The sequence below is a fragment of the Mytilus edulis genome, chromosome 10 (assembly GCF_963676685.1).
Source record: "Mytilus edulis chromosome 10, xbMytEdul2.2, whole genome shotgun sequence".
NCBI lineage: Eukaryota > Metazoa > Mollusca > Bivalvia > Mytilida > Mytilidae > Mytilus > Mytilus edulis.
The window spans coordinates 37,325,613-37,340,417 of NC_092353.1; the positions used below are offsets into that span (position 1 = coordinate 37,325,613).

The window sequence follows — 14,805 nt, forward strand, 5'->3', positions numbered from 1 at the left end:
ATTTTGGGTAAATTGGAAGAGGGGACCTACTATGATATTTTTTTTTCTTTCTATTTTGGTCTAGTCTATTTTAATTCCATTTATCTAATTAGTCTGGTAGTTATAACCAGATGTTCTACGCTGTTTGGTCTTTGCTATAACCTTCAACCTCTATTATACTTGGCTTTAAGTACTAGTACTGTAAATTCAGAAATTATTGGGTACATTTATTATTGCGATTTTGTCATTTTAGACTTAAATGTGATTTTATTTTTTGTGCTATTTAGAAAAGTTCTGTTTAATTCATAAAAAACATTCAAAATGTGAGTTTAAATTATTGTGATTATAACCCTGTTGCATTTTTCATTTTTTGCAATAATATAAGAATTGCAATAAATTCTGAATTTACTGAGTAGACTTAAGTGGTCAACAGTTGTTTGGTCAGTTCATTGGTAATGACATTTACTTCAATCAGAACAACTAATCAAATGTGTTTACACAGCCTCCCAGCCTATTGTTTTAAATAGACTCTCTGTGGTTACTTACAATGTGATAATTACATTGTCAATATTGAAAAAATTCTCATCTCCAGTTTTGTACAGATGGATAGTCCGCCTACTTTAAGCAATTATGATCACAATCAATAGCATACTAAACTTTATTACTAAACTTTATTATTGTTATCACGGAAGTTTTGATAATTTCTTGTCCACAGTAATCAATTAACTACTATAAATAGTACTGTGTCACCTAAAACTCAACGTAGTAATGCACATTTGATGCAATTTGCTTTACGCCTTTACTTACTAGAGTAGGGGATGTTTGGTTCAGTAAGTTTTCAGCTTTTACTGGCCAAATATAATATCAAGAGATATTATTGCAAAGATATTTCAACGTTCTAAGGAAAAGATGTACAGAATTATTTTCTTGCATGTTATTATGCCATTATCCAATATCTGTGCTCAACATTTTCAAAACATAAAGGAACTAAATAATACATGTATACCAAATCTGGATGAGACCAAAGGGTTATAGTTAACTTTGGTGAATTGGTTTTTTGTACCAGCCATAAAGTTTACAATAAGAAGCCTTAGGTTCATATATCAAACTTGCAACTTTTCTTTCTCTATTTGATTAGAACGTTCAGACAATGGAAGCTCAACTTAAACTGAATTTTTCATCTGTACAATCAAATTAAAATTTAGTAGGGTCTCCTTTAAGAATCCATTGAAACAATTTTCACAAAAGATTTTTGTCAAGATCATATGTTCAAATGAACAGATTCCCTTTCAGATTTTGCTTTAGTATGAATGCTCATAATACATTTATTAAATTTGCCATTTAAATCATATAATTTCCAATTTTTAAAAAATCGCCCTAATCTATTAAAAATAAGTCTCAAGGGAATTTCTTGCATAAGACCATTATATATTTAGTTATATATATGGCTTTATTTCTATGCTTCTTTTGAAATGTCATTATGAGCGTTATTACAGAAAATTCAATTATTCTTTTACTGACTGACATATTAAAGGGATTTGTTCAAAAATATTATAATGATTATAAATATTATAATGATTATACACAAAGTATGAGAACTTAGAGGAGAACATTTCTGTTTCTCGTTGAAGAACATTGCTGGCATTTTTACATGTAGACATTTTATGATAGCAATGTGCACTAATCAATTAATTAAAATAAGTGTTTCTAAATATAATTTCTTGTGGTTTAAAGTTCGACATAAATTGGTAGTTCTTAATGTTCATGCATGTTGCGCTATAATAAGAACAAAATTCGTGTTTTTGATGTTTTAGAAGCAAAATTATGAAAATAAAAAATTATGCCAAATCGTTAAATATCATAAATTACACAACAGAAGATGATAGCTTCAAGGACATTATATAGGGGTAGGCTTGAATAAATGGCTGTCTTTCTGCTGTAATGACATTGAGAATAACCTGCAATTAAGATTTGACCATCACCTTGTCTTTAAATTGTTTTTCCTTTTTGTCATGGGTTTGTAAAGTTGGCTTTCAACTATTGAATATCCGTTTGGTATCTTCTCAGTAAAGGTACCACAATGTGACGACATTTCTGACATAAATGTTGGAGCAAACTGGTACAGGTACTATATTATTTACCTGTACCAGTTTGCTCCAACATTTGACTTTTGTCTTTGATATTTATAGCAGTCTTACTGAGAAGGATTTACATTTATAGACCCTGACACCAAAAGACTTGACTCAAAGCAGTCAAATTACTTTTGTTCCATTAAAGCCTGCATAAAGAAGGTTATTTCATGGGCTTCTAAATTGAAATAGGTTCAAGATGTAGAAATGGAATAATTAGTAAGTGCCATTTTAACCTTTGTCCATATCAGGTAGTGCCGATTGTAATGAGTAGGTTTAAATAAAGGGAAAATAAAGATGTATTACAATACTGACAATGACTTGCAGTTCCCAATGTTTATGGTAATGCATTCAAAAATTTTATACATGTATTGACATTCACTCACTAAGTCCCATTGTAAACTGATGTTGATGTCATTTATATTTTAATGTGATTTCAGTCTTTCAGAACTCAAAACATATAGGGAAAAAACAAAAGATGTCTGAAATGTTTTTTAAATTACATAATAAAAAGGGTTCATAAATGTTAAAAGGTGAAATTAAAAAAAAAAATAATAATAAAAGCAGGCTTCATTATTTATAGAGACTGTTCCAAAAAAAAAAAATTTAGAAGCAATGGTAAATATCTATAACATTAGATATTTTGTTTAAAATACCAGAAGCTACGTAGTTCGTCAAGTTCTCCTCTGCAATGAAGCACATTCTCTGTTATTACAGTAATATTTACCCAAACTCCTAAAACATTTGTTGTATATTTGTAAACCATTATAGAAATATAAAGATTTGTTTGAAGCATTAACTTGTATCTATATATACTATGTAAACAGTGATTGGAGTGTTTTCTGTTTGGATTGAAACAGCTGGTGTGTGTACATATATCAACAAACTTGGACTTCCTGTCTTGTTTACAAGGTAGCTGATATCAATGCCACAATGTGACAACATTTGTCAGATGTTTACAAATAGGTTATAGTACCAGACTTAGTACCTTTACTGATAGTCTTAATAATAGACTAAGTACCTTTAGACTGTGCTATTATAAACTCTTTGTATAGAGGTTAAGCGCTTATTTAACAAAAAAATAAGAGATTCTTCAGACCAAAGATCTAGACAGAGGCAGATTTAGGGGGGGGGCAGTTGGCCCCAGGCCCCCCCCCTTTTTGGGAAAAAATTTGGGTGCTTATATAGGGAATCACTGAAGCGTGACTGGAGCGGGCCGGGCCCCCTCTTAGGTCAGTCAGTGGGCCCCCACTTATGAAAATTTCTGGATCCGCCACTGCTAGAGAACGATTGATTAAATGTGTAGTCTTCAGCTTTAAACATTAATAGGCCAACTGCAGATGGTCTTGAGGTTTCATTGGGCCTATAATTATAATACCCCACCTAGTCCTGCAAGTGATTTGCTCTATTTTGTATTCACTTCTTTACTTCAACAAATATTTTCATCACACTTTTCTTAAAACTACTGAACAGAATGACTTCATTTTTGGACAGCAGCTTGACAGTGATGAGTTGTAATGTGTGACTTTGAGGATCTGTCAGGTACTTACTTCCTTTTGGCCGTTATTTTGGATATTTCTGTATGTTGAATCAAACTTGAAAAATTTTGTCACATATTTCTCTGATGCTATATAATGAATAGAATGATTCTTGTTTTGTCAGCTGAGGTCAAACAATAGTTAGGAATTGCAATTTTTTCACTTTTCTGTTCTGTTTGTTGTTTTCCTGAAGACTTTGTGTGTAAAATGCTGGATTTTGGAGGTTCAGACATTATATGAATTTGAAAAATAATTGGTCATACAAAAACTGGTTTAAATTAGTTTATCTAAAAGGATTAGATGAAAAAAAGATCAGATATGAGCTTGATTCTCTTGTTTCATAACAAATAGGACTGATGATATCTATTTAAGCTTCAAGTAGTGGCCACATCCTGTTTGCAGAATATTTTCAATTAAAGAAACTATTCTTAAAAAAATACAAGAAATGTGAAAAGAAAAAAATGTAATGTTAATTTTTAAAATTACAGTATTGGCCAGTTATAATTTAAGTTTTGTTTATCTTAGCTGGTAGAGGTTAATAATTAGGCTATCATTTCCTTACTTTATTTACTGTGTCAACAAAAATACCAGATAATCTTGTTAAAGATAGTAAGAAATAGTGTGGAAAATCTTATAATGAAATGATATCCATTGGCCAGGTGATTTTTACAAGTGTATAACATGAGATTTTTTTGTAAAAAAAATCTTAAACTACAAGGTCATTTTGTGTGTGTGAATCTTAACTTGTGCAACATTATTAAATAAACCTTATGTCAAAATACTAATATATTATCACAGTATGATGCTCATTTTACTTGATCATACATTGATGAAACAAATCCAAGGTGGATTGAATTCTTGAATTTGATAATGCAAAAGTTTGCCAGCATTTACTTGATCATTGATGAAAAAATCCATGTTACTTTCATGACCCATTTTGAATTCTACAAATTGATAATTCTTAAGTAGTTTACCAGCAGGAAAGATTTTTGGTCTTGAGGAAGATCTCTTCATTGATGAAATTATATGCCAAATGTTTGTCAGAACCTTTAGACATAGCAATGATTTAGTTACATTCCATCCCTGAGTCCTCTGTCATATCTGGTATAACCAGCTGGTTATGATACCCCCATACCTAGTCATGCTGAAATCACTTCTGATCATCATCTCTGACATTTATCTCTTCACATGACAGGGATCCTCTATCTACATGGGGAATCTTCTCTGTACCAAGGATCTGCAAGGTCGTTCAAGGTTAGATGCTATTTGATAGTTTTAATTGAACATGATGACTGTTTGTTCTTCTTGGACAGGTAAAGCTTAGCTTTGGATACATTGATATGGGAATTGATAATTAAGTGGGTGCCAATCAGTTATTGTTCAATGCTGCAGTGTACTACAATTGATATTTTTGAAATTAGAAATATGTTCCATTTCCATTTATACACCTACAGTCTGTGACAAACTGTTTGAGTTTGTCTGACAGAAAGAGAAATTTTACCTTTTCAGACAGTAAATTAATCAGTCTTCACGCTGAGTGGCAGCCCAGGCAGCCCAGGCTAGTAGAATTGCTCTCGGGCCTGTAAAAATCATATCTACAGGCCAACAGAATCTAACTAAAAATTTTAAAAAATTGAGCTCCGGGCCTGTAGATTTGAAAGTTCGCCATGAAGACTAGTACTGTTTTCTGCTATATTTTCAACTAAAAAATCTTAAAAATTCTGTTTGTACAAATGAAATTTTGTCTGACATTTTGTCGGTCAGACAGAGTTTGTGATACACTGACACTGTTCCTTATGTTTTAGGTGCAATTTTATATCTTTCTAAATATATCCATATGGTGCTGGTAAAAAATCTTTGAAAGTAATTTTAAGTTTATTATCTATGGTCATTGAATTTCTCTGAAAAGTAAATGATTGAAGAACTGTGCCAGTTACATAAAAAGTTATGATATATAAGACATTGTTTTAATAAAAGACAAACTGGCTGATGAATGTAATAGAAAGCTACATGGTTATGTACCACAATATGTAGTTCTGTATCTGATGTATCTGATGCAAAGGTTGCATTGTAATGTACAAGTCTTGGCATTACAACACTGAGAAATGGTTACTGTCACAAAAAATTAACCAGAGCAGGTCAGGCAGGATCATCATAAGGTCATGCTACATTTCTTACTATATATATTTGATAGGGGCATTTTACCTTAATTATCCGTCTCTATAAAAGAAAATACCTGAACAAAAAATATGGTATGATGTACACAGCCTCACAGATGTAACTCATTCAATTGACTATTCTCAAATTAATGTTATGATTACAGTTTTCTTTATAGAAGGTAATTTTAGTTACAGTTCTAATGATTACAGTTCATATTGTCTTAACCCTAATTTTGTAATTTCTTTTCTATTTTTAGATGCATCATCCCATACAGATGAAACCCGCAGACAGCGAGAAACGAAGCGGTGAGACAAATTGTGGTGGATATCAAGTCTCAAGAATAATTTCCTGTAACCAAACAAACCTATTAATCTCAAAACACAAATTTCACTTTAAAATGTCTTATCATTCATATATATTAGTCCAAATAAAAATATATGTGTGGTTCCAGTGACCCTACCTTCCCTACTTTTTCGTCTTGAAAGTAGCCTACCCTAAAGATTTTATTGTCATTTTTCATTAAGCACTGTTAAAGTCAGAAGGATGCTCCCATAGACTCAATGTAGAAAAAAAAAACCATAAAATAAAAAAAATCCCTACTTACCTACCTTAACTTTTTTTCAGATGTAACTGGAACCACACATACTATTTTATTTGGCCTTATCATCTCCATATTTGTCGGAAAAATCTATGAATATTAAATCCCTATTAAATTTGGTGGGTTCAAGGATTGATTGCCTGATTAGAATATATTAAATTTTCTTGTCTTTTCTCTCCCCCTTCTCAGCTACTTTTTGTTTTAAAATGGACTAAGTCAATCTGTAACGAGGAAGGGCTATAAACTGCATACAGATTTCTCGAAAAGTTCGTTCCCAAGATGCATCAGTATACAATGTTAATATGTACCCTTTATATAAACTCATTCAGAAATGTTAAATCTCTTTAGAAAGACTTGCCCATCACTTGACATGAAGGGAAAAGGGGGTTTATAAATTAATATGCTTTGATCCCTGAAAAAAGTGCCTAAAATAGAATTTTGAAAATAGTAAAGCTCGAAGCTCTTATTTTAACAGAATATTAGTTAATTTTACACAAAAACATTCAGATAAAATTAAAGTCTAAAATGCTATTTAATACACATCTTTAATTTTATTAACACAAATTTCACACTTAGAAATGAATTTATCTGAAAAATTGTGTTTGAAATGATTTTTTCTGTAAAAATGTGTCAGGAATTCTTTGATAGACAACAGGTAAATTGAAAATGAAGCTAATGGAAAATCTACTAGTTAGGTTAAGAAAATGTTTCAGTTTTTTATTTAAATTCTGTAAAATTCAATATGAATCAGGAAATAGAATCGCTTAAATGATGGTTTGGCATACTCTTTCAGGTTTATTTCCTAGAAATGTAATATTAACTGGAATGATACAATTCTGAAGAATATTTCGTCCTACTAAATGGTTAATAAAGCAAAGCACTTGAGTCTTTTACAATATAAAATGGCGAATAAAGAATTTTAAAGTTTTATGACATCTAATTTTCTGGTCTCTTTGTTAAATGTCTCATTGTATATTAATCATAAATGGAATCGGGATTTGCAAGGGGAAAATAAAGATTGTCAGTCAATTAGTTTTGAATCGGAAATTCACTTGACTCTTCATTTCATGTATAAAAAAACAATTATATTTGTAATTCTCCTTTAGACATTAAGTTGTTTATAACTATTATCGTCAAATTGGGAATTCGTCAGATGTACAAAGTTATTTACTTCAAATAGAAATCTAGCTAAACAATGGACTTCTGACATTTAGAAACCAAATTTGCCTGGAGAAGAATGCATAGTTTTGTAGATCTTTGTAATTTAGATCTATAAGCATGTGGAAATTTGATTCAAATTATTGATTATATGTACAAAATAGATTAATACAAAGAATCCACAAAGTTTTGGCTTTCTGATTTATAAAAGGGAAAATTACAGGAAAAGTGTAATTAAATCAGAGTTTGTTTAAAAATTGAGTTAGTTTGAATAATTGTTTTAATCTGTACTTGCCGAAGAAGTCAATAAAAAGCACAAGGTTACCATGTAAATTTTTCTATTACATTTTCTAAGTTTTTAAAATTTTTCAATTACATTTTCTAATTTTTCTTTCTTTCATATAAAATAAATGTTTTAGTGGTCAGACTTCACTTTAGAATAGTTAGTTTAATTGCTGGAAAAACAGAACTAAGTAATGATATTGTCTGCTCAGGGAAAAGAATGACTGTTTAACAAACAGAAAATAATGAAAAAAATAAGTGTGTCAACTTTAAGTCTAAGGATTCATATCACAAGTGCTGGCGTACTTTGATCAATTTTAAAGAGGAAAATTATGAAAAATTGAAATGTTTTATGAAGAAAAATAACTTTTTTCTTCAATTATGTATATTAAAAGTCTTGGTCTTGTATTGATTTTCTAAATGGGATATTGGAATATTTTTGAACTTTGAAACGAAGATTTTTGCACTCTCATTTATTCATGAGACAAAAAGAATATCAGTACTTCGTAAAGAATCAGAAATGGCTTTTTTTTCAGTTTAAAAGGTCGGAAGAATCATTTTCATTTTCATGTGTCTTAGAAAATCATGTAAAATCCATTAGCATTTTAAAGTGAAATTTGAGTATACCTTATAATGTCTTAAGATGTAAGACAGAAATAGATAATATGAATATCAAAAAGTTGATTATTTTATATAGAAGTCATGTAAATATCATATTATTAATTGCATAAAAATGTGACGTGACTTAGGCTCTTGAATAATTCATAAAAATATGAAATTTTTGACAAGTTGCAGTTAAACAAAGTAGATGTCGTTACAGGAAATATTCTTGTGAATGATTTCTGCTTGTTTGCAATACAGTTGATGTATTAATGGTGTTTTATGTTGTTTTTTGTTTTTCTTGAATATATTAATTGTCATAATTTTTTTTCAAGTGCTACAAGTACAAGTTATCAAGGTTTATGTAAGTTTTTCTCAAGGTTAAGGAACTTTTACAAATTGTGACTTGGATAAGAGAGTTGCCTCATTGGCATGCATACCACATCTTCTTATATAAATAGATTGGGAGTACAGTTTTTGAAAGATTTTTCAAACAATTTTGAGATGTTTGACTGATTAAATGAAAATCCCCCCAAAAAAAGGTTGACTCTTCCCGTTTGTAAGTGCACAATTCATGTTTTCCTAATGAAAAAAAAAATAAAAAAAATAAAAAACTACCAGTAATTGATTTTCAAATTAAAATATGAGAATTATTTGAAAATTTAAAATCAACTAAAAAAAACTGAACAGTAGAAATTAGATAAAATTGAGAATGGAAATGGGGAATGTGTCAAAGAGACAACAACCCGACCAAATAAAAAACAGCAGAGGGTCACCAACAGGTCTTCAATGTAGCGAGAAATGCCCGCACCCGGAGGTGTCCTTCAGCTGGCCCCTAAACAAATATATACTAGTCCAGTGATAATGAACGCCATACTAATTTCCAAATTGTACACAAGAAACTAAAATTAAAATAATACGTATATATTCCCTTCATTAATATTTATATAACTCCAAATCATGCTTTTAATTTGATAAAAACAAAAGAAATATGATCAGAATTTAATTTAGATTTCATTGCTATTTTAGGTTATTGTCAATATTGAAAGCATAATTGATCATCGAGGTCTAACTGAAATAAGCGTTACAACGTTGTGCACTTTAATATTAAAGGCATATCTAATAAAATATTCTCAAAATTACCATATTCTCCTTGTACCATAAAAATTCTGGATCCGCATTTGAAGAAATATCTGAAAACACGAAACAAGGGTAAAACCAAATTTTTTAGCATTGTTAACAACAAGAAATTAACAAAGTGGTTATTTAGTCACCAATGAAGTTCACACCACCATATATCATTTAATGTCAATGAAAAGGAGTTTCATAAAGCATCTATGAATTAGTTTTCTGATATGATTTTATGGCAATATATGTAAAAACTGTTTGCTGTTTTTAATTTGTATGCAAAATCTTTAAATTGTGCGAATTTGAGATTTGTTGTAACTTGATTCAAATTGCTGTCAAAATCAAATCCCACTGTGGTCTATGTGAGTCTAGAAATCAAATCCCACTGTGGTCTATGCGAGTCTAGAAATCAAATCCCACTGTGGTCTATGCGAGTCTAGAAATCAAATCCCACTGTGGTCTATGCGAGTCTAGAAATCAAATCCCACTGTGGTCTATGCGAGTCTAGAAATCAAATCCCACTGTGGTCTATGCGAGTCTAGAAATCAAATCCCACTGTGGTCTATGCGAGTCTAGAAATCAAATCCCACTGTGGTCTATGCGAGTCTAGAAATCAAATCCCACTGTGGTCTAAGTGAGTCTAGAAATCAAATCCCACTGTGGTCTATGCGAGTCTAGAAATCAAATCCCACTGTGGTCAATGCGAGTCTAGAAATTAAATCCCACTGTGGTCTATGCGAGTCTAGAAATCAAATCCCACTGTGGTCTATGCGAGTCTAGAAATCAAATCCCACTGTGGTCTATGCGAGTCTAGAAATCAAATCCCACTGTGGTCTATGCGAGTCTAGAAATCAAATCCCACTGTGGTCTATGCGAGTCTAGAAATCAAATCCCACTGTGGTCTATGCGAGTCTTGAAATCAAATCCCACTGTGGTCAATGTGAGTCTAGAAATCAAATCCCACTGTGGTCTAAGTGAGTCTAGAAATCAAATCCCACTGTGGTCTATGTGTGTCTAGAAATCAAATCCCACTGTGGTCTATGTGAGTCTAGAAATCAAACCAACATGAGTGTAGAATTTATAGAGAAGTCACATTTTACAGAGAAGTCTATTAAAGACAATAAAGTCCGTGCATTGTTTACATTAAGACAAAATTTCAAACAGGATACTGTTTCAAGCTGTGTTATCAGTTAATAATTTGAAAAAAAACCAATAACCGAATAAAAGTTTTGCTTGTTTGAAAGTTTATAAAAAGAGGTATATATCAAATCTTGAAAACTTGTACTTGTTTTTTTTGCATAATATATGCTGATACATTGACTAATGATCAAGTAGTCTCTAATATGTCATAGTGTACACATTTAAGAATTGATCATTTATAAAGTTCATTGTTGTTTACCATTTAAAAAGAAGAAAAAAGATTTATAAACAAAAATTGTTTTGTATGATGCACTTTACACAGAAATCAATTTATTCTTCATATTTCTTTTCATGCAACTATTTTGACGAAAATTTATGTTTTTACTGAAATTGGTCATTAATAAATGACAAACATTTTCCAAATCATACTATACCTATGCAATTGTTGAAAAAATTCTATATTCTGTATACCTTATGATTTCAAAATAATATTCATATTTTATTTTACTATCAAAAATGATAATAGATAAGGTTATCAAGGGAGGATACCCTGATTTTAAAATTGATTAAATTTGGCATCAAGAGATTTCAAAATGCAGTAAATCACATTTATCTCTAATTGAAATCACTTATCACAAGAGGAATTCAAATTTTTAGTATATTTATTCAGAATAAAGTTGTCTAGGGAATGAAAGTATCTATCCGCATTGTTACATTCAAATGAGGAAAGTAATTCAGTCTTTTACTGTTGTGTGAATTTCTGTTTATTTTATGCCTTTAAAACAGGAATCCTGCTAACTTTATCTAATTTCCAATGTTGTAAGATTTCTGTAAGGTTGTAATATCTATTTATAAATATAGTGAATGTTATTATTTCAGATGAGAGAAAATTATTTGTTGGTATGATCTCTAAGAAGTGTTCAGAAAATGACATTCGCATGATATTTTCACCGTTTGGTAGCATAGAAGATTGTACAGTTTTACGAGACCAGAATGGCCAAAGTAGAGGTAAACTAAAATTAGAAATACAGTGAAGCCTGTCTTAATTAAACCCAGACTAAACTGGCACCCTACCTGCCTTTTCTGAACTCTTAAAGATCATAAAAGATTATTCTGATATAACATGTGTGTACCAAACTTCTGTTGATTCTTAGAATTTTTTTTGTACCGGTACTTCCATTTGGATCATCCCAATCGTCTGGTGCTCTCACTGTAACCCCCAGTTTTTTTAACGGGATTGTTTTCTATATTGTGGTTTGTGAACTTGTTTTTCTTCTGTTTGTTTTTTTGTCATGGCATCATCAGTTATTTGTCGACTTACGAGTTAGTCTAATTCTTTGATATTTGCCGCTCCTCTTTTCCAAAGAAGTTATAGTTTAGTTGTGCTATAATTTGTATACATTTTAAATCTGTGCCTAAATTGAATCCTCTTGAAATTTTTCTTTGTATATATTTATTTACTAGTAATATTATGGGGTACAACTGTTATTTATCCAAGTTTAGACACATGCATAAATATAAACTCTTAATAGCCTCCTAATGTTATCATTTTCATAATTATGAATTTATAAAAGTAAATTCTTCAACGCTGATTTTGTAGAAAAAATCTTCCAGGTTCTCTCACTTTTACCAATGTTTGACTGGTTGACATTCTGTATGTCATATTCAATTTATAAATATTACAGACACATTAAAACCATAACCACCTGTTTAAAAACAGTAGCAATTATTCTCCTTATCTGCTAAAAACATCATCAATGTTATATAACATCCTAAATTGCACACAAAGGCATACTCTTGTTTATAATGTACAGGTTCGAAGATAACCTCTCTTTTTAAAGGATGGGTGAAATTTGTAAGATATTATGTACAGTAGCTGATTTGAATGAAGTTTTATGGAACATCTGGAGTGTATTATCTTTTAAGGGGAGATAATGCTGTGATAACCTTAAGTTTGTGTATAACCCTCGATTGACAGACTTATACAACATTTATTATCTCAACGAAAGCTAAAACATACAAATTATTTATTACTCGGATTTAATTCTAAAATAAGGAATTTATACAAATTATTTCTCCTTATGATAATAGATAGAATTAAAATGAAAGATGTTTAAAAAGCATCATTGTCAGTTGGATATTGTTGGAACAAATTCACCTCACTTTCAGAAATTTGTTTATTGAAACCAAACCTATATGGAAATTTAAACAAAATCTGCTTCTTACCATTTCTCTTTGCCTCAGGGAACCATTTTGAATTGTTAAACAGGAAATATTTTTGTGTCTGTACAAAGTTGGGCCATTGTTTATCGTTGGTTGTTTGTTTGTTCAGAGGTGTGTTGATTTGTATATATATCTATTGTACAGTCCAGCGTTTTTTTTGCCATTTCTGATATCCCTCTTTATGTATTATTGATATTAAGCAGATAAAAATAAGAAGATGTGGAACCATTTCCAATGAGGCAACTCTCCACAAGTGACCAAATGACTAAGAAATTAACAACTATAGGTCATCATATGGTCTTCAACAATGAGTATAACCCATGTCAGCTATAAAAGGCCCCTAAATACATTTTTGTTGATGAGTTATCCTTGAATATTTCCTTGTCCTCAATCTGCATATAATGTTTGACCTTGAACTTGAGGTAAATTACAATCAATTATTGAATCATTTTTCACTTGTATAAATGATGTATTTTGGCTTTTTGACATCTTTCATATCAAGGTGCCTCAGTTAAGCATCTGTTTCTGATTGTGTTAAGTTTTAAATATATATATATATATATATATAAAAAAAATTGAGTACAAATTGCAGGCAAATGTTGGGTTTCAAACTAATGTAATGACTTATGCCAAATTTTTTATAAAAAAAAAGATGGCTTAAAAGTCAGCACTGATCTTATAATTTTATTTTAAGTTTCATCTTTACCTCTATTTACTTTATGTGTTTCATCTTTTTGTCTAAACTAATTTTAAAAGTTGCACATTTGAGAACAAGGAATTAAATTCATCTCTTATTCTCTAAGAAGAGTAATTATCGCTGCATGGCAAAAGGATGCAATGCTGAGATTTATGTTTGTAGAGGGATGTTTTTAAAAACAGGTGTTTCTCTAAAATGAAGATGGAATGCTGAGATAACTTATTAGCACTATTAAATTGGGTCATCTCAGTATGTCATAAATGACGTGTTTCTTGCTAATAGATATAAGAAGATGTGGTATGAGTGCCAATGTGACAACTCTCAATCCAGGTCACAAATTGTATAAGTAAATCATTATAGGTCAAAGTAGGGTCTTCAAAACAGAGCCTTGGCTCACACAGAACAGCAAGCTATAAAGGGCCCCAAAAATGACTTGTGTAAAAACTATTCAACCAGGAAAACCAACAGTCTTATCTATATAAAAACTAGAAACGAGAAACACTTATGTCGAACCACATCAACAAATAACAATTACTGAACATCATATTCCTTAATAGTTTTGTTTGTAGGTTTAGTAAATGACTTTTTAAAAAGCTGCATTTTAGAAAGATTATAACAATCTGCAGTTAGAAGGCTATTGAAACTCTTTGACGCCAGTACATTTAAAAATACATTTATAGGGCCTTATCAAGCTCATCTTCCTAATCGTTGTCGAATTAATGGTTTTGTTTGAATACACATTTGTAACACATCAGCAGCACATGTTTAAGTACACATGAGTTGTTAGAAGTGTCATTAACAACAGTACAGACAGGTGTCACCAATCAAACATGTGTTTTAACATCAAAACTGATGGATTACATTTATCTTTATGGTTGTATTGAGTGTGACAATGTACATACATAAGATAAGATATATGGTGGTATTTTTCTTTTGTATTTTTTTAAGGACTTTGGACAAATTTCTTGAGTCAAAAAGGGCTTATAGTTGTAAACCTTTAAACAACCAGGGTGAACTGTTTCACGATAGTAGGTAAATATATGAACATGATACAGCCATTGACCTGGTAGTTAATGAAGATGTATCTGTCTCATTTATTTATGATAATGACTAAAGGAATAGTATTTATCATATTGTAATTGTCCTTTCTCTTCTCTTTTAACTGTCTAGTTA

The 14,805-nt window shown here is 30.7% G+C and overlaps 1 protein-coding gene across 27 annotated transcripts in view; it reads left to right on the forward strand.

Moving 5' to 3' along the window:
* LOC139491064 (CUGBP Elav-like family member 2) overlaps positions 1-14,805 on the forward strand; it is a 62,820-nt gene that overhangs the window by 18,830 nt on the left and 29,185 nt on the right. For 16 of the 27 annotated variants that reach the window (XM_071278345.1, XM_071278344.1, XM_071278347.1 and 13 more), the window contains exons 4-5: positions 6,063-6,156; positions 11,592-11,720. In XM_071278345.1, the coding sequence (XP_071134446.1) occupies positions 6,063-6,156; positions 11,592-11,720 (223 nt within the window). The remainder of the gene's footprint in view (positions 1-6,062; positions 6,157-11,591; positions 11,721-14,805) is intronic. The other 11 variants (XM_071278349.1, XM_071278353.1, XM_071278361.1 and 8 more) reach the window with 1 other exon arrangement.